The 22924-nt window shown below is 35.2% G+C and overlaps 1 protein-coding gene and 1 long non-coding RNA gene across 2 annotated transcripts; one reads left to right on the forward strand and one right to left on the reverse strand.

Moving 5' to 3' along the window:
- Positions 1-5964: 5964 nt before the first annotated feature.
- LOC103505451 (sorting nexin-33) lies at positions 5965-22533 on the reverse strand. Its single transcript, XM_026820791.1, has 17 exons — positions 22336-22533; positions 21922-21956; positions 21305-21431; positions 18941-19057; positions 17797-17925; positions 17263-17272; positions 16733-16995; positions 12456-12568; positions 11914-12070; positions 10725-10969; positions 10080-10282; positions 9628-9800; positions 9219-9425; positions 8621-8648; positions 6669-6841; positions 6260-6466; positions 5965-6048 (listed from the first exon to the last, which is right to left on the reverse strand). Exons 1-17 carry the CDS (start codon positions 22366-22368, stop codon positions 5965-5967), a joined length of 2304 nt encoding a protein of 767 aa, XP_026676592.1. The 5' UTR covers positions 22369-22533.
- LOC113465869 lies at positions 7886-8557 on the forward strand. Its single transcript, XR_003390446.1, has 2 exons — positions 7886-8369; positions 8459-8557. It is a non-coding gene; the product is annotated as an uncharacterized LOC113465869 (long non-coding RNA).
- Positions 22534-22924: the final 391 nt, after the last annotated feature.

Raw genomic sequence — 22924 nt, forward strand, 5'->3', positions numbered from 1 at the left:
TAACTCACCTGAAAGGACAAAGTTCTGTATCTCGGGTCAACCTGTAGTTCATGATGGTTGGCATTTTCTCCTGGTTTACTTTCAGTATCCAGTGCGTTATGTGCTGCGAAGTCGTCAAAGTGGCTGTCAGATATATCAGGACATGTTTCATCGGAATCTGGAACAAGGATCTTTCTTGAAATTCATTGGGAAACACTATCTACTATGGCTCATCATTATAAATAGAATAGAATAGGTGGAATAGAATAGAATAGAACCCTGTTTATACTGCAAGGATGGACAGAAATTATAAATGGACAGAATAAAGCAGAAAAGAGCCACCCATAACGGGAATTGCCTTATGGTTCTTTTCTGCCTAAAGCTGTCCAAACTTTCATCAGTAAATGGATTTTTTTTTAATTACCTACGTAAATTGAGGAATTTCGATTAAAAATTTCATCCATGTTCTATGCAATGTTAGTGCGAATATGGAAAAATGTAAATGCAGTTTCTTTGTGTTATTATGTCACAACTTTGGTACTCACTGCAGCATTGTAGGATTTTCCCAATATCTCAATAACCCATTTTATATTCTTGCGTTTTACATTTGTGTACACAATGTACTACTATGAGGGCTTAAAACTCGAGGACCCCTCAGAATATTTTTGTAGAAAGAAAAAAAACTTCACAAGAGTGAGGAAAAGCTCTTTTAAATAAATAATGAAAACTAAAAGCCTAAGCTTAGTGGTGAAGTAAAGTGAGAAGGTAGGTACTAAGTAGGTACCTTATTGTATGAGTAAGAGTAGTATGAAATGAAATTTGAACCCATCGTAAAGAGTAGAGACGTACTGTACACGGAATTTTTACTTTTTTTTCACCTATCATACCTACTTTTAAAAAATGTCCAATTACAGATGATGAATGGTGTACGAGACCTATGTAGGTAGAAAAATGGTGGTTCTCTTAATGTTTCGAAGATTCTCTTGTCATAATAGAGATTTGTTCGTGATTTATGAGAGGAAAAATTTGACACCAAATTTACTGACCTCAGATTGTTACTATAGGTGTAGGCGGGTTTTGTAAGGAAAAAAAAAAAACCTTTGTCTCGATCGATATAATAAATTATTTTCCTAGGGTGATTGCTTTGGGCAGACATTTGGTTTTGGCTGCAAAAAGTTTACGAGTGGGCTGCCCTTCGCACTCAACCTTTTCTATTTTTTTTAGCAAGGGAAATTTCAGGCTGGTATCCTTCCTAAAGTCCCCCAGCCAGACTTATTTATATAGCTCTCTAATTATGTACTCTATTATAATAATAATAATAATAATAATAGACAATAGATACAAATTGTGAGCGTTGGTCACTTTCGTAGCAATTTTCCCAGAGCGAAATTTATTTTCTTTCGGACATTTGATGTGTAACATTCTCATTGTGAAGTCCCTAATCAAATGCGAAGAAACATCAAAGGAGATTTTCAATTTCGAAACATCGGACCAAAAGCAGTACTTTCCAATCGCTCAAGGGTGATGGAAAGTAAAAACTGATTGGGGCCGGGGGTGAACAATTGATTGGGGTAACATTCATGTTGCGTTCATCAAGTAAAAGCTATTAAAATAATTGAACTTCCTCTCCTTCATAGCTTTCACCTCCTCTGTGTCTCAAATTGTATCGCCCCCTCATATTTCCACTCTACTGACCTCTCACACTCTTTGTTTTGCTTCGAAACTTCAATCAAGATGGGAAAACAAAGCGTTCATCAAGTAAAAGCTATTAAAATAATTGAACTTCCTCTCCTTCATAGCTTTCACCTCCTCTGTGTCTCAAAATTGTATCGCCCCCTCATATTTCCACTCTACTGACCTCTCACACTCTTTGTTTTGCTTCGAAACTTCAATCAAGATGGGAAAACAAACCAAAAAATATGTCTATCTGTCTGTCTGTCTGTCTGTGGGAGGCATGTGTACCCATGTATGTTGTGATTTTCAGTCATGTTTGAACCTTCTTTTTTTATTGGAGAATTGTACGATTATTGATTCACGTATGTCAATATTGGCTTGGACTATTTGGGAGGCATGTGTACCCATGTATGTTGAGATTTTCAGTCATGTTTGAACCTTCTTTTTTTATTGGAGAATTGTACGATTATTGATTCACGTATGTCAATATTGGCTTGGACTATTTGTTTCCAGCCTTTATCCAGCCTCTGAGATCCAGCCACACGTGATGTCAGCGCATGCGCAGAGTAAAACACGTCACCGGCCGGAATTTTTACTTTTTTTTCTTTTAAAGAACAACTATATGAACCTTCAGGTTTGCAAAGAAAGATCAGGTTCTATGACAGAATTAGGTATGTAACTATCCATTTTGAGTGGGTTAGGTTAAAAAACCATCTTAGTAGGGAGATTTTGAAAATCCTTCCCATATGGTAACAACAATACTTACACGTAGGTACGAAATTTATGGTCAACTACGGCATAACATATTATTATCTCGAAGATATCATGTTCAACCAGAGGGAAATGTTACCTTGGATGAAATATTTTGCAATAACAGGAACACATCCAGTAAAAATGTAAAAAAGTACATCAATAATAACGAATAGCAAGTTTATTTTACCTAAAGGAATAATGTTCTTTTACCTATAGGCAGACATACAAATGACTGAAAAACAAAAGGAAAAAAAAAAAAAAGACGAAGAGGAAACAGGAGAAGGAGAAGAAAAAAGAAAAGAAATATAGTCTAAACAGGAAAAGAAAAATAAGAACATACATGGTGGTTTTCTCAATGTTTCGAAGATTCTCTTGTCATAATAGAGATTTTGTTCATGATTTATGAGAGGAAAAATTTGACACCAAATTTACTGACCTCAGATTATTACTATAGGTGTAGGCGGGTTTTGTAAGGAAAAAAAAACCTTTGTCTCGATCGATATAATAAATTATTTTCCTAGGGTGATTGCTTTTGGAAGACATTTGTTTTTGGCTGCAAAAAGTTTACGAGTGGGCTGCCCTTCGCACTCAACCTTTTCTATTTTTTAGCAAGGGAAATTTCAGGCTGGTATCCTCCCTAAAGTCCCCCAGACAGACTTATTTATTTAGCTTTCTAATTATGTACTCTATAATAATAATAATAATAATAATAATAATAATAAAAAGGCTTCTGGAAGATAATTCTCTGTGAGTGTGAGATAAATACACTTGGAGCCGCAAAAACAAAAAGATTAATCTGCAGTTCCATGTGTTAAACATAATATAGGTATTGTAAAAATATCTGTCCACATGTTGAGAAAAATGTAACAAATATAATTATAATCTTTCTCCTTAATGAAAAAAGATGTGTCTTTGTTTTTTTCTTGAACATAAAATCTTTCTTTATATTAAACATATTGTAAGAAATAGGTATACACACATTTGCCTGTTTTGAAGATATCCAAGAAATACATGGATAACAGGATTTTATATCTTTCTTTATATTAAACATATTGTAAGAAATAGGTATACACACATTTGCCTGTTTTGAAGATATCCAAGAAATACATGGATAACAGGTAATTACTTATTTTTTCACTGTCAATACTCAACTTCTGATTAGAAAGATAAAAACTAAACCGCATTACCGCACGCGTCAGGAGCAGAGCTGAATGAAACCAGGATCTCGGGATTAAGAAATACATGGATAACAGGGAAAAAATCGTGTTGCTTGTTGCATTGATGTAAACTTTGAGTGTTTTCCAGGCGTATTTCAAAAGTAATGTATGAATAGGTATTTGAGGGTAATAAAAAAGAAATAAAGGATGACAACTAAACCAACTGTAGTTAAATTTTGCAGGTTGGATCAGTTAAATTTTGCGGGTTGAAGTGTCTCATATCATTAAATCTTCGCTATTCTGGACAGTAATCTTGAAAAAGTTCGAAAGAGTTTACGTTTATCAGAACTTGAGTTTATTGCCGCCAAAGTCACTCAAATTTTCAGAGCGATTCAATTCAATTTTGAGATCAAAATTGACCGCGGGCCCGATCTCGAGAAATGTACTGTTCGGCCGTTATTTTGGGTTAATTTTTTCCCCCATGTCCCCTAAAATAATTATTTTTATCATACCTAACTACCTTCTTTCTATGGATAGACTGTAAACAGTGGGGAAAAAACTCATACCCTGCAATTATGTTTTATTAATGGGAGCTCAAATTACTTGGTAGGTAGGATTACCCTTTTTGGTTTCATTCAAATGGAAAGTTCATAATAAGTAAATTATGGTTGTTCTCAGACAAAAGAATTATTTATGAATTAGGAAAATCTGTGCATGACTGAACAAAATTTTATGGAAAAAAAGTAAAAAGGTTTAGTTTCCGGGAGAAAGTTCCTTAAAATTTATAATGTAGGTCATAGCTATAAGTTGATAGATACTGGTGGTTAGTAGATACTTATGTTAGGACAAAACGCAGATAACGCAACTTACCGTTTCTGATGTAATTTGCAATCATAAACGGAGTTCTTTAAATCGTCTGTTCTCCCCACGGATCAACGTTCAAAAGAATGTAAATGAATTACACCTGTTGAAGGAAACATAAACTGAAGATGTTAGTATGTGGACAGGTGACCTGCATCTAGGACAGCACGTGCTGCTGGCTAATTCGGGATGATCAGTCTCGTGAGGACACTACTTCAACTTTTAGTTCGGCACTTACAGGCGGTTTCATTCAGAAATTGTCAACAAAACTTTGTGGCACGACTGGTAAAAGGGGTGACTAAATTAAAACACTGTGGATACAAACTTTACAATGAACAAATTTAAAATTTCTGTAAAATCAGCAAAATATCAAACCACTGGCCTATTCTAACATAACATAAAACGTCCATAAGTCCGCGAGCCGTTGACATTTTGCAGACACGAAAGCCGAAAGTATTTTATAGTTATCGAACTGACTATCCCCTGTGTGACATGAAATGTTACTAACAAGTGGAAAAAGGAAATAACTATTAGATTGAGGAGTTCATAGTGACGTCAGGACATTATTAATAGGTACCTTGAAATGTGTAGGATATATCTACCCGATGGACAACACTTGATTGTTGTTCTTATGTAAACACAAGCTTTTTTGTTTCTTTCTCAAAAAGGTAACTTCTAACCAGGACTTTGTGTTTTCCTTAGAAAGCCCTCAAATACTTTTGTAAACGAAGAGAATTTTATTGTTCTAGTTAATGCCCGGTACTATACTTTAAGGCTAAAGTTAATCTAAATGAGTTAAGATTATCTTTAGTCTCAAATTGGCTAATCTTAATCCTTTCTAAAAGCTAAATCTATCGTATCAGAATGCTTAATCCAATTGGATGCACACCATAATCTCAAAGTGTAGCCTAGGGCATTAATCGTATGGATGGATGCTCCCGTTCCCCAACAGAATATTGAGATTAAAGAAACATTCAGACCGTGGCCAGACAGGATGCCTATTTTTCCCCCCTCTCAAAGTAAAGATGTTTTGCTGTGCAATATTGTGCATATAATTGTTGGAATTTTGGACTTTCCCAAGAACCCCGCTAGCTTTCGGAAAATTTCATTGGGAAACAAAAAAATGCATTGACAAAAAAAAAAAAGGAAAAATAAAAACTGTTCCAGCGAGGACAATAATAACGATGTGCAAACAAAGAAGACATGACTAGAGCAAAGGACGAAGCTAGACTACGTCAATACTGCTTTTGATTAACTACACGTTGCACGTTTCACCTTTATGTACCCACTTATTGTTCTACTTTCTCTTCCAATTACATGCTAGTCAATGGGAAAGTTCATACATAATAAATAAAATTAATGACGAAAAAAAAAAGTTGGGTTTATAAATAACATATTTGGCAGAGAAGGAAATACTTGATGACATTTTAAAGCTCACATTAATATCAAAGCAGGAGGGATGAATAATTAAGATTCTGTCAACTTTGACTTCGATGTGGACTTCTGAATACATAAAAAAGTGGTATGCCAGTATCTGACATTAAAGGTTTTCGTTAAATTGAATCAAGATCCCTCTTTCTTTCGCATCCCCTGAAAGAACTTCACTCATACTTCTAGGACTCCTCTGAAACAGAATACAGAGGCGGGCTTTTTAGTTGTTAGACCTTAGTTTTCAGATTAATATTTTTTTTTTCTCCCAAAGTTGACACATTTAATTAGTATAAGAATAAGTAGTGCTTTATTTAGACTGTCAGCTTAGAACAAGTTATTCCATTATACCAACAGTTTAATAGAGCACCTCTTTTTGAATTAGGTACTTAAAAACAAATCCTTACCTTTTGATAGAAGTTGATCTGCTCCGTGAGGAAGGATTTCATGGCGGCGTTGATCTGAGATACTTGCTCCTGATGGAAATGGTTGATTTCTCCTAGCAAAGCATAGGACACGGTGTCGGTTCGTTTGAGAACTTCCTGCAACCGGTTGGCCTCCATTTTGTTTTCTGTGGTCATTTTCTCGTACTCGCGTTTCTTATTCAGAATGTCCTGAAGAGAAATAGTACATAAATAAATGCCGTTTCTTTGTGTTTTTAAAGGATTTTCCAAATATCTCTAATCCAGCTCCCAATGTTTACCTACGAGTACCATGCTGGCACCAGTTGCTATGTGCATTTATTGGGCCCCGCAACAGCCATTGGCCCTTTTTTCTGCGTTCTAAAATTCACTAGACTACTGTAAAATCCCTCACCTTATGTAGCCCTAGAATATCCGGCATTGACGTAATAATTCCCTTGTAGATATGAAGTACATCTCCCAAAGGCTCCCAGTCGAGTTTAGGTTGCTCTTCAAACAGTTTGCCAAGCTCATTATATGTGTCACCGGTTTTCTTCAGGGCATCTCGTAGGTGACTTCTATCGATACCTGAGGATGAATAGATATATGAAAGATTCGTATGAATAATAATAATAGACTCTTAAGTGAAAGGTAACCTCCACTAGGCGAGGTTAACGCCGGAGGCGTTCTGTACCACCTAACCCTTACAGCTCCATTATTATGTGGTCAAATTCTCAAATAAATAAGGATAAAATTCCATGCCTCGGCTGAGATCGAACCCACGCCCTCCTGAAACAGAATAGACACACGAGTGTAAAAATATAGATATCTCTATTTTAAAATAAGAACGGGTCATTAAAAATTATTTTATTATCATGTATTTTTCAAATATTGTTTACAAAATCATGTCGTGTGTAAGATATGAATAGAAGAGTAGTATAAAAATAAAATATTGAAGGTTAAAACATTAGAGATTATAAATTTGGTATTGAAAAATTAATAGGGAACATTATTGTTTATTTATAATTGCTTATTATAAATTAATGAACAATACATAATTATACATCTGAATACACATTTTGAAGTGGCAAATAAAAATAAAATTTAGAATATAGGTATTGTAAATGTAAATAGGAAAAACACATTTTTCTCTCATTTCAATATCTTGTAGGATTGTTTTGTGCTTCATAATAAATTAATCTTTGAATATTGCACAACTTAAAGTTAAATAAGGCATCCAATAATAAGGCAATATTATAACGAAAAGTAAATTCATAGTTCGCATTGAATAATCATAAAATCAACAAAAATCTTTGCATTACGCCAACACAGGAAAATAAAGCAATAGGTCTTTTGGCTGACCTTGGTTCGTGAGTTTTAGTTCAACAAAGGTAGATGCATACATTTATTTTATCCTTTGTTACTAAAGTGGTAAAATTCTGACTATGGCCGTGATAGTCAGTTTACGATTAAAAGAAACTAGAACATATTACAAAGCAGAGTTAAAATAAATAAAGAAAGAAAGAGAGGGAGAAGAAGGAGAGAGAGAGAGAAGGAAAAGAAACAAAGTAAGCTGAAAGACGTAAAAGATCTATCAATAATACTAAACATATTCAAGAACTAATAAAAATAAAGAAAGAGAGGGAGAGGAAGGAGAAGAAGAAGAGAGAGAGAAGGAAAAGAAACAAAGTAAGCTGAAAGACGTAAAAGATCTATCAATAATACTAAACATATTCAAGAACTAATAAAAAGAGAGATAGGGATGAAAGAATAAAATGTGAAAAATCGAGTATTTTCAGGCCTTTTTTTTTGGCTAGTTTTCGTTAGTATAAAATTTATTACGCTTTACAATAGATAATATTTCCTCTACCGAAGTATCTGAGAAAAAATACCCCACGACCAAACGTTAAAATTCAACATAGGATCTAAAAAAGTAATTGAAAGATCATAGAATTTGGAGTCCGTCTGACAGACACAACAAGTTCATGTTTCCAATCAAGAAGTCTAAACTGAGAGAAATGACTTTTCCATTGGCACACAATCCTTTCTGAGATTAGATTCTAAAACTTAGGATAAGGATTACATAGCGAAAAACGTACACAATAAATAACAAATAGTTAACAAAATATACACACTTAGAACTAAACTTAATACAGGCATTGAAAAAACACACACACACGACCTCAAAAATGTACAAACAAAGAGGTTAACAAAATATACACACTTAGAACTAAACTTAATACAGGCATTGAAAAAACACACACACACGACCTCAAAAATGTACAAACAAAGAATTGGAAATTGTTTTTATCACAGAATATTGTGTCTGGTCCCCTTCTTGCTATCAGGATCTTCAATCGAAAGATTCAAGTGCATTCTGAAGCTGACCAACAAACTGAAATCATGATATTAAAATGTTTTATTAGTTAGTTATATTCCTTGCTTTTCTTTAACATTGTACCTTGTAACCGCTTTCGCATTACTTCAAGGCACATTCTTTTACATCCATGTCTCTCCAGGGAACGGAAAAGTTCGGTCATAAATTTTCCGCCCCGGACGGAGTTCAAACCCAGTACCTCCAGGATGAGAGTCAGGGCTCTTGTCCACTCACCTACAGAGGCGGAACCGCTTTTGCATTACTTCAAGGCACATTCTTTTACATCCATGTCTATCCAAGAACGGAAAAGTTGGGTCATAAATTTTCCGCCCCGGACGGAGTTCAAACCCAGTACCTCCAGGATGAGAGTCAGGGCTCTTGTCCACTCACCTACAGAGGCGGGCTTTTTAGTTGTTAGACCTTACTTTTCAGATTAATATTTTTTTCTCCCAAAGTTGACACATTTAATTAGTATAAGAATAAGTAGTGCTTTATTTAGACTGTCAGCTTAGAACAAGTTATTCCATTATACCAACAGTTTAATAGAGCACCTCTTTTTGAATTAGGTACTTAAAAACAAATCCTTACCTTTTGATAGAAGTTGATCTGCTCCGTGAGGAAGGATTTCATGGCGGCGTTGATCTGAGATACTTGCTCCTGATGGAAATGGTTGATTTCTCCCAGCAAAGCATAGGACACGGTGTCGGTTCGTTTGAGAACTTCCTGCAACCGGTTGGCCTCCATTTTGTTTTCTGTGGTCATTTTCTCGTACTCGCGTTTCTTATTCAGAATGTCCTGAAGAGAAATAGTACATAAATAAATGCCGTTTCTTTGTGTTTTTAAAGGATTTTCCAAATATCTCTAATCCAGCTCCCAATGTTTACCTACGAGTACCATGCTGGCACCAGTTGCTATGTGCATTTATTGGGCCCCGCAACAGCCATTGGCCCTTTTTTCTGCGTTCTAAAATTCACTAGACTACTGTAAAATCCCTCACCTTATGTAGCCCTAGAATATCCGGCATTGACGTAATAATTCCCTTGTAGATATGAAGTACATCTCCCAAAGGCTCCCAGTCGAGTTTAGGTTGCTCTTCAAACAGTTTGCCAAGCTCATTATATGTGTCACCGGTTTTCTTCAGGGCATCTCGTAGGTGACTTCTATCGATACCTGAGGATGAATAGATATATGAAAGATTCGTATGAATAATAATAATAGACTCTTAAGTGAAAGGTAACCACTAGGCGAGGTTAACGCCGGAGGCGTTCTGTACCACCTAATCCTTACAGCTCCATTATTATGTGGTCAAATTCTCAAATAAATAAGGATAAAATTCCATGCCTCGGCTGAGATCGAACCCACGCCCTCCTGTTTACCAGGCGAGCGTCTTGACCACTACGCCACCGAGGAAGGTTCCTGATATACGAATAACTATGCCCATTGACTTACCAGTTTGCTCTTCCATGCCAATGGCTTGGCCGAGGACATAAATCACCTGACCTATCTTCTGATATTCTCTCTTGTACAGTGTCTGACATTTCTTGGTCTGATCTGCCACCACAGCCACCAGAGACTTCACAGCCGAGTCTAAACCGTGAATGAAACGGGAACAGCTTTCCGTTTCCTGCTCCAGATTGAAGTGACTGATGGATCTGGAGAAATGGAAACAAATTAAATTGGATTTTGTTTATTAATTTATTTTTTTATCTTTTTAAACATTATCTCAACTCTCAATTGATTCGATGATTTTCGACTCCGGCCAAAGAATAAATACTCTACTCTGATTGTCTGATGCCGTCACTCTCGCTCAGAACATCTGACAGACCTAGGTCTGAAGCTTTTCCCGCCACATTTTCGACGGTCTGCGCGTGAGTGAAGAGTTCAAAATATAATAATAATAGTAGTGCTTATTTATACTGCTCGCATAGGACTAAAAAGTCCTTTTACTCCAGCAGTAGGCTACTACTATTATTGTGGTCAAATTCTCAAATTTTATTGATGATAAAATTCCAAACCTCGGCTGGGATAGAACCCACGCCCCCCTGTTTACCAGGCGAGCATCTTGACTACACACCATAGAAGGCGAATTCTCACCTCTCAGGAGTTTCAATGGCAAGAAACAAACTCGGTCCAAGGAGGTTATCCTTTTCTGCCATTCTCTTGCCGGCTTTCCACCGCTTCTCATCTGTACAGGTGATGAAATGTTGCCACACGGGAGACCGACATAACACGGGATGACGGCAAACGTAGTCGACAAACGATTGAAGTTGATTCTTTCGGTGCTCGATGAATTGCTCTTCGTAACGACCTGAAGAGAAATCGTTGGAAGAAAAGTTAAGCTACCTAGTTTGAAGAAAGGTTAGCCCACCTCTGTGGCCGAATGGTCAAGAGCACTGACTCTCAACCTGGAAGTGATGGGTTCGAATCCTGGCCAGGGCGGAAATTTTCTGACCGAACTTCTCCCTGAGGAAATGCGAAAGCAGTTCCAAGGTACAATTTTTTTCTCTCTAAGTTTGTAGAATAGAATTAAATCGAATCGAACGGATAAAACCTAACTCTAATGTGCTCACTTAAGTGTACTGCTACAATAGGACTAAAGACTCCCTTTACTCCAGGAGGTTAAGTAAATTATCAAACAATGTTATAAAATTCAGGGTGTCTACCAAAATGGAAAATTAAAATTCCCTGACTTTTCTCGGTTTTCCAGTCCATTTTTTCCAAATTTCCAGTCTACTTTTTCAAGATTTTCCACCCTATTCCCACTCCAGGAGGCTACTACTATTTTTGTGGTTAAGTAAATTATCAAACAATGTTATAAAATTCAGGGTGTCTACCAAAATGGAAAAATAAAATTCCCTGACTTTTCTCCGTTTTCCAGTCCATTTTTTCCAAATTTCCAGTCTACTTTTTCAAGATTTTCCACCTTATTCCCACTGCGTCACAACAGTGAATAGATAGATGGAAGATTCGTATGAAGAATAATAATAATAATAATAATAATAATAGAGTCTTAAGTGAAAGTTAACCACTAGGCGAGGTTAACGCCGGAGGCGTTCTGTACCACCTAATCCTTACAGCTCCATTATTATGTGGTCAAATTCTCAAATAAATAAGGATAAAATTCCATGCCTCGGCTGAGATCGAACCCACGCCCTCCTGTTTACCAGGCGAGCGTCTTGACCACTACGCCACCGAGGAAGGTTCCTGATATACGAATAACTATGCCCATTGACTTACCAGTTTGCTCTTCCATGCCAATGGCTTGGCCGAGGACATAAATCACCTGACCTATCTTCTGATATTCTCTCTTGTACAGTGTCTGACATTTCTTGGTCTGATCTGCCACCACAGCCACCAGAGACTTCACAGCCGAGTCTAAACCGTGAATGAAACGGGAACAGCTTTCCGTTTCCTGCTCCAGATTGAAGTGACTGATGGATCTGGAGAAATGGAAACAAATTAAATTGGATTTTGTTTATTATTTTTTATCTTTTTAAACTTTATCTCAACTCTCAATTGATTCGATGATTTTCGACTCCGGCCAAAGAATAAATACTCTACTCTGATTGTCTGATGCCGTCACTCTCGTTTCAAGTAATGTTCCCAAGCCTGTTCAACATTAATTCTCCAATCTTTTTTCATCCCACTAGGGTATTATGAATCTGGATTCTTGGTAGGTTAGGCGCTCGCCTTGTAAGCGGGATGGCGCAGGTTCGATTTCTAAACAAAGCATGAAATTTAATCCTCATCCATTTTTCAGTTTTCAAGACGAAATTACAGTTTACTGTTTGGGAGAAGGGACTCAGTCTAATTCGAGGAGTGTACATAAGTTCTATAATTACTAATACAATGGAGAGCTTGTATTTCTTGGAAGATGCTCCAGATGACCTCATAGTAGAGATTAAGATATCCCACTCTCTCTGATGAATAACATAAACCTGACAGAGACATTTAAGTAAATGAGTCATGAACTCATGTTCATATTTATGTTCACAGGAAACATAAAAATTATATTGCTTCCAACTTAGAAGAGAAGAAATTAAATTCCTTCTTAAGAACACATACCAATATGAACTTTGTGTAAAATAATTTTTATTCTAAGGTATTCACTTTCTCATTTGGTAGGTAGGTACTTTTGAATCAGCCAAAGGTCATGTCATGTCATGTCTTTTTTTTTTTTTTTTTCTTCTCAATTCCTATTTAACAAATAACGAAAAAACACTCAAGCCCTGTATAAAAGATTTTGAATCTTATTTAGGAAAAAAATCTGTATATAGTATGAAGGTTTGAAAAATAGTTTATTTATTTTTTGTATAATTATAGAATAAAATCTAGAACACCTAGAGTACATATTGGTCAAATTAAAATCATCATCGCATCTCATACGTTCTGAAAGAAATGTTATTAGTTATTATTTTGGAGTATGAGTTCTTCAATGTAACCTTCATTTTAAGGTCTGTTCTAGATCCCATACAATCCTACAATCCATGAATCTAAGAGTTGGCAATAACTACACCAATCTGGAGTAGTACTCTTGGTTCCACATGTTTTTAGGATCTTCAAGGGACTTCATGAAGAACATAATTATCGGGATGTAACATTATCAACTAGGTATACAGTGCATTAATAAAAATAATAAAACATTTTATTCACTCAAATTCACTTCTCTATCATACCTAACCTGCGCGAAATCATTAGGAGTAGCAGCATAAAATAAAATGTAAATTCTAAAAACTTTACACCCACCAACCCACTATGTACAAGGAGGGATAAAACATGTATGGAGAAGAAAATAATAAACAAAATAAAACTCGTAAAAATGGGGGAAAATTGGTCCTTGTAGAAAAAATACCTACTGTATTACCAACGGATCAGTCTTACAGATAAAAAAATCAACCTTTATTTTGATATAGTTACCTATTTATGTGGGGTTTCAAATTAATTTAAAACTTTGTAGGTATTCATCTATAGCACACTATAGCACAGACATTCCTTTTTTTATATTTTAATTTAGTATTCCACTAATTTTTTGGACCCTCTACAATAGTTACTGAACAATACAAATTAAAAAGTTTTGTAAAGAGAGTGATAAAATAAGGCACTCTTGACGTACATATTAGTGATATTTTTAAAGTAATTTTACATCTAAACTTACACAAAAGTAAATAGAGCTGCAATGTGAAATTCAGATAGGGGTAGTAGTGATACAAAGTGAAGTTTAAATAAATTGAATAAATAGTATACCAGCTTTTATATCAGAGAGGGGTAGTTAATAGTTTGCGATTTTTGACTTGAGATTAATGACTAGCTTTTTTAAGAAAACTTGAGAAGTCCAACCAATTGTTAAAAGTTTACAGTTATGACGATCTGACTTTAAGGGGTAATTTTATGTGGCCATTATAATAGATAAAGACAAGAGTTTATACAATATGTCAAGTTGTAAAAATCGCAAAATATTAATCTAAACTCCTTAGGAAAAATAGATAGGTACCTAGTTAAAAGAAGAAGTGAAAAAAGTCTTATTAATAAAAGACAAAATGGAATGGTGTACAAAATAGCTTTGAATATTAAAATAGTGTGCATATAAATCAATATTTTGGAAATAAAACTCACAGAATATGATCCTGTAAGAAAAAAAAAATCTTCATTATCATCTAATAATAAACTGAATAATATAAAATATAGTACACTTAAAATAAGAAATATGTATATAAATTATAAGTAAATCACATTATTTTTTAATTGACAAAAACCAATGTCAATCCAGTAAACAAACATATTTTAATATGCATTACTACAATGGTTATTCAATAGAAGAAAGTTCTTCATTTTCATACCTTCTTGTATTTGAATAATAAAAACACAACATAAAAAAAAAATAAAAAAAAAAAAATACAAATAAAATCAAGGAGTAAAGAAATAATACTGCCGTGCTAAGCAAAAACGCCGTATGTCAAAAAAATTGATTTTTGGTGCCAAATGGTTCCTATGATCCTAAATTTTGATCCTATATATATTTTTTTCTTTATCCTAAACCCCTTAAAAACCACTAAAACGTGTTGCCGTATGTCAAAAACGTATGTTTGCCGTATTGATTGAAATCTTTAAACTCGATTTCCCGAAAGTAGGGTTTTTTGACATACGGCGTTTTCGCTTAGCACGGCAGAATAATGTTGACCAGATGTTAAATCGTAATAAAACAACGGGGTTAAATATAAGGCTTATTATAAGAAGCTCTTTTACAAACAGTCCCATAGATAATTTGGTAATTTAAACTTTGATAAAATGGTCTTCAAGTCCTGGCCATTACACAAAGATATCAAAGATTACCATGACCTTTAAACCAAGCTAAGCAAAAACGCCGTATGTCAAAAAAAAATTGATTTTTGGTGCCAAATGGTTCCTATGATCTTAAATTTTGATCCTATATATATTTTTTTCTTTATCCTAAACCCCTTAAAAACCACTAAAACGTTTTGCCGTATGTCAAAAACGTATGTTTGCCGTATTGATTGAAATCTTTAAACGCGATTTCCCGAAAGTAGGGTTTTTTGACATATGGCGTTTTCGCTTAGCACGGCAGAATAATGTTGACCACATGTTAAATCGTAATTAAACAAGGGGGTTAAATATAAGGCTTATTATAAGAAGCTCTTTTACAAACAGTCCCATAGACAATTTGGTAATTTAAACTTTGATAAAATGGTCTTCAAGTCCTGGCCATTACACAAAGATATCAAAGATTACCATGACCTTTAAACCAATCAGTTCAACAATATTCAAGTCTCCAGGAGGTACAAACATTTCGATTGGCTACACGAGAGATTAGAAGAAAAGTACTGCCTCATACCAATTCCTCCGTTACCAGATAAACAAATCTCAGGTAAAAATCTCACGCCTTTATCTAGATTTATTTACAAAAGATTGATAGAACTGCAGTAAGTCCGTGGTTACGTAGCAAAATAAAGGACTGCTGGGGTAAATAGACTAACTTGCTTCAATAGGAGTATTCGGTGGTGTAATGGTCAAGACATTCGCCTCGGTGGTGTAGGAGCACGTGGGTTCAATCCCATCCGAGCTATGGAATTTTCAGGGTGTCTACCAGACTGGAAAACCGGGAATTGTCAGGGAATTTCACGGAGACTGGAAAAGTCAGGGAATTGTCAGGGAATTTTTCAAAGCCTAAAAAAAGAATTTTCGGTCCATAAAAAAGTATGCAACCTTGAAGGGGCAACTCATAAAAAATTTCGCCTGTGGCGCTGTAATTATAGAAATGTATTAGGGGAAATTTTCAAAGCCTAAAAAATGGAAAAAGAAGATTCTTAATTCAGGGGGTTTGAGAGGATGGGACAAAATGAGAACATATCAGGTATGTACATATTTATTCACTGGTATAATATAATTAATTAAATCCATGCGTTTTATCAGTATAATATTACTCACCTCACCTAATACATATAGTATGTGTATATAACATCGCAGATTACAACATAGCTGATGTTAACACACTTTAATTGGAGAAGGAAAAAGTAATCCTAATACAGTAGAACCTCGATTATTTCAACCCCAAAATCAGTTCAAAACAGGGTATTTACTAACCATTTTGTACTTTTGTATCTAAAAATTTTGCCCCTTTTTCATTGTTTTATACGGAATTTCAATTATTTCAACTACCCTCGGTCCCAATTAGTTGAAATGCAGGGGTTCTTAACCGTTTTGCAGTGGCGATGGCGAACCACTAATACTGGAAGTCTAAACACAACTCTTTGGGATGTTTAGGATATATTATTCGTATCATCCAATAAATAAGGATGCTCAAATTATAGGCAGACTATACTCGTATTTTTAGAAATATTACTGCGTTTCAGTGCCCTCCAGGACGCAGAGCAAGAGGAAGACCAAAGAAAAGATGGGAACACTGAATAAATAAAGATTTGAGCGAGAAGGGGTTAAGGGGTAATGAAGTTCACAACCGAGGTTCCTGGAAATTGTTGACTAAAAATGCCGACCCCACTTGAAAAGTCCCTTTACTCCCGCAGTCTAAAGAAGGTCTTATATATTTCACCAGTGATTAATTGTGATAAGGTTCAAAGTCGACTTACTGTTGGAGTCAGCTGATATGCAATATAACTTTTGAGCCCCTTCAATTTGGTTTCTTTCTTCGGTGACGCAACCATGCACACATAAGGTTCCGGGTTCGGACTCCACTTGACCCCATCTTCAGATTCTTCAATATAAATCCTATCCGATTCGTTGATAGGAATAGACACCGTACCCAAGATGTAGCTTTCCCAGTTGGATTTGACAAATGAGGAGAACCTGTTGATGTTTCTCCTGCTCACTGTGCCTCTCCCTTCACTCACACCTGTGAAAAGACAACCAGTAAATCAATGTTAGATTATGAACACCAACTTTGTCCAGAATTAACTCCAATTTTTCTTCTAAAATCAAGGGGGTTCGAAACGAAATACCTCTCATGGACTGATGATGGATACCAACTATTAAACTTATTTTTTATTTATTATTATTTTATTTCATCCAACAATTCTTTCACAAGCTCAATCAACCTTGAGCTCAATCCTCCTCGTCTGAAGTGTTGGGACAACTAGGTTAAATTTCATATTCCCTTTACCATTTTTGTACTGGAATTGAAAAAGTGTCACTCTAAATGGAACACCCTTTAGTAATGCACCTATACAATGGAATTAATGACTTGTCAAGCAACAGTGAAGACAGACATGAGTGTAGGATTCTTAATCCAGAGGGTTTGAGAGGATGAGACAAAATGAGTACATATCAGGTATGTACATATTTATTCACTTGTATAATATAATTAATTTAAAATCCATGCGTTTTATCAGTATAATATTACTCACCTCACATAATACATATATAGTATGTGTATATCCCTAACATCGCAGATTACAATATAGCTGATGTTAACACACTTTAATTGGAGAAGGAAAAAGTAATCCTAATACAGTAGAACCTCTATTATTTCAACCCCAAAATCAGTTCAAAATAGGGTATTTACTAACCTTTTTGTATCTAAAAATTTTGCCCCTTTTTCATTGTTTTATACGGAATTTCAATTATTTCAACTTTTGATTATTTCAAATAATCGAGGTTCTACTGTAATAATAATAAAAAATAAGAGGTTACTCACCCATAGATGTGCGTCAGACATAGAGGGGAGTTGGGGCGGACTAGGGACAGGGGGTGGGGCGGGGGGAGGGGCCCCACTCTCTGAATCATCATCCCATTCATCGTCCCAATAGTCTACGGTCTCATAGCTCTGAAGAAAATAAAGAAAGAATTACTTTGATTGTATTGGGTCCGTCTCACATTGGACCCGTGGACACGCGACATTGAGAAGCGCGTAGTCGGCTGCAAAACCAAACCTACGAGTGTAATAATAATAAGGAAGTTTATTTTTCATCAAATTAACATCAATAAAATTTCACGAATTATAATTATATGAAACTGATAAAGAGTCTATAGAGGTTAGAAATTTTCGCCCTGGCCGGGATTCAAACCCAGCACCTCCAGGGAACCACCAGACTTAAAGCCTGCTTTACACCTGCCTCTTACTTGGACCAACATCAAATCTTGATTATGAATCTCGATTCTTGGTAGGTTAGGCGCTCGCCTTGTAAGCGGGATGGCGCAGGTTCGATTTCCAAACAAAGCATGAAATTTAATTCTCATCAATTTGAAAAATTTTCAGTTTTCAAGACGAAATTAGAGTTTACTGTTTGGGAGAAGGGACTCAGTCTAATTCGAGGAGTGTACATAAGTTCTATAATTACTAATACAATGGAGAGCTTGTATTTCTTGGAAGATGCTCCAGATGACCTCATAGTAGAGATTAAGATATCCCACTCTCTCTGATGAATAACATAAACCTGACAGAGACATAAGTAAATGAGTCATGAACTCATGTTCATATTTATGTTCACAGGAAATGTAAAAATTATATTGCTTCCAACTTAGAAGAGAAGAAATTAAATTCCTTCATAAGAACACATACCAACATGAACTTTGTGTAAAATAATTTTTATTCTAAGGTATTCACTTTCTCATTTGGTAGGTAGGTACTTTTGAATCGGCCAAAGGGTCATGTCATTTTTTTTTTTTTTTTTTTTTTTTTCTTTTTTGTGGGTAGGTGCTTTTTAATCGGCCAAAGGGTCATGTCTTTTTTTTTTTTTTTTTTTTTTTTTTACCTTTTTTTCAAATTATAAGTAAATTGTGAATTTATAATAAGCTAATGCAAGTTATAAATCATAAAACTAGTAATGCTACGAAATTACCTGGATCTGGTTGGTATTCATGTAATTGTTGTCTGAGGTTGACCAGTCCTGGGGCAAAGGAGGGGGTGGTATTCCAGGAGGTTTACTCTGAGTTGGCTGTGGCATAGGTTGAAATTCCTGGAAATATCAAGATAATTCAATTCAATCTATATTTTGCGTTGAAGAACATCAGACACAAATTACAAACAAAAAAATAGGATTAGAAGTCATTAAAAATTACAAATGAAAGTATGTACTTAAGTACTTAGATACCTATTGAAAAATATCTACCTTTGGTATCTGCCTGGAAAAGTATCTATCAACTTTGATATACCTAGGAATTATATGGAATAAAACTCAACTGTTTTCACATTTATTAAATATACCTTATTTATAATGTCAGTTAAGACTAAGAAGTCCTGTAATGTTGTCAAGAGTTTTGTATCCATATTCCAAGTACTTATTATGATAAAATAATAAAAACATAAACAGCATCCTTAATATCTTAGAACCATATTGTCTGAAGAGTGAGATAATAACACACTTACTTAATGTTATGATAAGAACTTCAGTCATTTTGAATTAAATAAATAGGTAGTAGCTCATAGGTACTATTGATTACCCTACTGATCAGAAATCCCACCATAAAGCTGGTGACAGTACTCTAACCATGGTTGGTAAAGAAAAGACTAAATACATACTTAGTTTAAATAAATAGGTAGTAGCTCATAGGTACTATTAATTACCCTACTGATCAGAAATCCCACCATAAAGCTGGTGACAGTACTCTAACCATGGTTGGTAAAGAAAAGACTAAATACATACTTAGCATTGTTACAAATCTATCTGACAATGTAGATATCTGGTGTGATAGGGGACTAAATAGTTCTCAGTGTAACTATGATAAGTTGATAAGACTTGAGTGCACTGACACTGGATATTGTGTGGGTGGAACTAGTCCATAGTGACTAGACCAAGGTCAAACCCTAGCAATTATAACTCAGCTAGTAATTAATAGCATTACTGATACAAGTAGAACCCTTCATGATATCTTGTTTTAGATTAGAAGCTAAATATTCCGGCTTAAATTATGTCCTTTCAGATCTAGGGGCTAGTAATTAATAGCATTAAGTACTGATACAAGTAGAACCCTTCATGATATCTTGTTTTAGATTAGAAGCTAAATATTCCGGCTTAAATTATGTCCTTTCAGATCTAGGTTCTAAATTTTGAAAAGGTTGACTATCCCAACATTTCTATGTAAAGTGCCTGAAGTACCTACTTTTTTTTTAATAATGTCTGTATGAATATTGCTACTAGGTAGTTAATAGCCACTTCAAGTCCTCACAAGACAAGAAAAAAAATAATAATAATAATAATAATAATAATAGGACAACTCCATCCTAGTGTAATAATATGAACTCAGCTACCGAGGTTAGAGTGTTTGTTTCTAACATTAAGGCCAATAAACTGGTGAATCTAGTGTCCAAAGGAAGTACATTTTGACACATTTTATTCCATTTGATACTTCCCATCAATAGGAGACTTCTCCTATAAAAGTATGCAAGAAGAAACTATAAGGTGTTAGTGATGGGCCAAGTGAATGATTTTACTCGAGTGGACTTGAGTTTGACTTCACTCGAGTCCACTCGATTATTATTTTGTTCCACTCGAGTGGAAAAAAAAACTATTCTCGAGTGAATGATTTTACTCGAGTGGACTCGAGTTTGACTTCACTCGAGTGGAAAAAAAACTATTCATTGGGTTCTCTGACCCAAGTTCACTCGCGCACTCGCCACATATTATTGCAACATACAGTTTCTATTCAAGTACAAATCTATTTGTCAGAAAAACTATTCATTTGAACGAGTTGAATGATTCACTACCCCCCTCTCCCCTTTTGCCTCTTACTAGATGATGATGCAAGAAAGAGAACTGAAGAGGGGGAGGGGTATAGTGGTATACCCGTATGCCGAGAGTTTCCGAACTACTTGCCACATATTATTGCAACATAAGTTTCTATTCGAGTACAAATCTATTCGTCAGAAAAACTATTCGTTTGAACGAGTTGAATGATTCACTACCCCCCTCTCCCCTCTTGCCTCTTACTAGATGATGATGCAAGAAAGAGAACTGAAGAGGGGGAGGGGTATAGTGGTATACGCGTATGCCGAGAGTTTCCGAACGAAAATCCGAATATCATTGACTCGCTCGCCTACTCGAGTGAGAAATCGGAGCGGTGTAATTTCCAGGAATATATTCAACTCGATTAATTTCCACTCGAGTTACAACTCAAGTTGGAAAATAATCGAGTAGAAAATAATCGAGTTGAAAAATCTCACTCGAGTCCCGTCACTATAAGGTGTATTGGGAAATTCCACTCACCTCAACATAGGCTGCAGGAAACAGTCCAGTCTGCCCCGATTGGTTTGTACCCTCCCACCATCCTTCACCCACATCCTTCCTTGTGACGGTTAAGATTTCTCCGGTAACAATATCAATCTCCGCAGACCCTGTATGAACACCAACTTTGTCCAGAATTAACTCCAATTTTTCTTCTAAAATCAAGGAAGTTCGAAACGAAATACCTCTCATGGACTGATGATGGATACCAACTATTAAACTTATTTTTTATTTATTATTATTTTATTTCATCCAACGGCGAAGCCCAAATCATGAAATAAGAAATGAAATAGACTTTATACTTGCTAACAAGATGGAGACAATCAAAGATGTAACGGTACTAAACAGATTCAATACATGCAGACCCTGGTTCTGCAGTGAAATCATACAAAGCTTGTACCTAAAAAAATGAGACAAAGTGTGTAAATGTAGTCATTAAAGCAGAACTTGTTTCAGCATTACATTCTAAAAAGGTGATTCATTCTAAAAACATTTCAATCATTTTAAAAACTAGAAAAGACCTAGATATAGGTTTTTCTACAAACAATCTAATGCACATGATGAATAAGTCTTATTACCTGTGGGTTTGCTTCGCAGACCCTGGTTCTGCAGTGAAATCATACAAAGCTTGTACCTAAAAAGTGAGACAAAGTGTTAAATGTAGTCATTAAAGCAGAACTTGTTTCAGCATTACATTCTAAATAGATGATTCATTCTAAACACATTTCAATCATTGTAAAAACTAGAAAAGACCTAGATATAGGTTTTTCTACAAACAATCTAATGCACATGATGAATAAGTCTTATTACCTGTGGGTTTGCTTAGTCATTATTCATGGAATGGCCTTCTAAGCCCTGTGTTCCCCTAAACAGATAAACATCTGTTCTTTTACCACCTGCAGAGTTTGAAAAATGGTGTTATATATCTGAAATCCTAAGGCTCCTGGTTTCCTAATATAAATATTACAACTCAATGAAAAAATCAACCATCCAGTTTGCAAGATTTTACTTACTTGGGTAATTCCCTTCAAAGTAACCTCATCCATAGAGAGCACTGCAATGGAAATTTATTCAGCAATATGCTCCAACTATGTCATCAACTATTACTCTAACACTGGCAAGGAATAAATATAAGCATTCCATTACTACCAGGCATGAGGACACAGTGCATGAACATGGAATATTTTAGATTTGATAAGGATTATAACAAATAACAAAAGTGAGCTGCTGGAATTAAAATAAAGCGAAAAAGTAATAATAATGTAGTGTCCCCTCTCATTGGCCTTACCTTCATCCTATACTTTAGCAGTAAACAAAGTCAAATAGCTTGGCATGAATGACTGAACTTTACAAGTGAAACATCTCAAACAATAGCAAACCAAAACACTCCCTAGGTATTTAGCAAGTCTAAAGTTTCTAGAAATAAATGGACCAGGAAGCTGGAAGCTGGTGATTATTAATTCTTTACGATTAATGATTAGATTAGAGAAAAACCACAGATTTTTTTTTAACTTCCTCTCAAAAGTTTGAAAACACAAATATGTACAGTGTTGCCAGATGGCATAATAGAATTACCGTACAAAAATTTCACCGTACTCGTGC

Source organism: Diaphorina citri, unplaced genomic scaffold, assembly GCF_000475195.1.
Source record: "Diaphorina citri unplaced genomic scaffold, Diaci psyllid genome assembly version 1.1 scaffold175, whole genome shotgun sequence".
NCBI lineage: Eukaryota > Metazoa > Arthropoda > Insecta > Hemiptera > Psyllidae > Diaphorina > Diaphorina citri.

Excerpts from the sequence above, each read along its gene's own strand:
- LOC103505451 (XM_026820791.1), bottom strand. The coding sequence starts at position 22,368 with ATGGATGAGGTTACTTTGAAGGGAATTACCCAA. Across the intron at positions 12,071-12,455 it reads TTAGTAATTATAGAACTTAT|ATCCATCAGTCACTTCAATC; the intron begins GTACACTCCTCG and ends CCATTTCTCCAG. Across the intron at positions 9,426-9,627 it reads ATATTCTAGGGCTACATAAG|GACATTCTGAATAAGAAACG; the intron begins GTGAGGGATTTT and ends ATTTCTCTTCAG.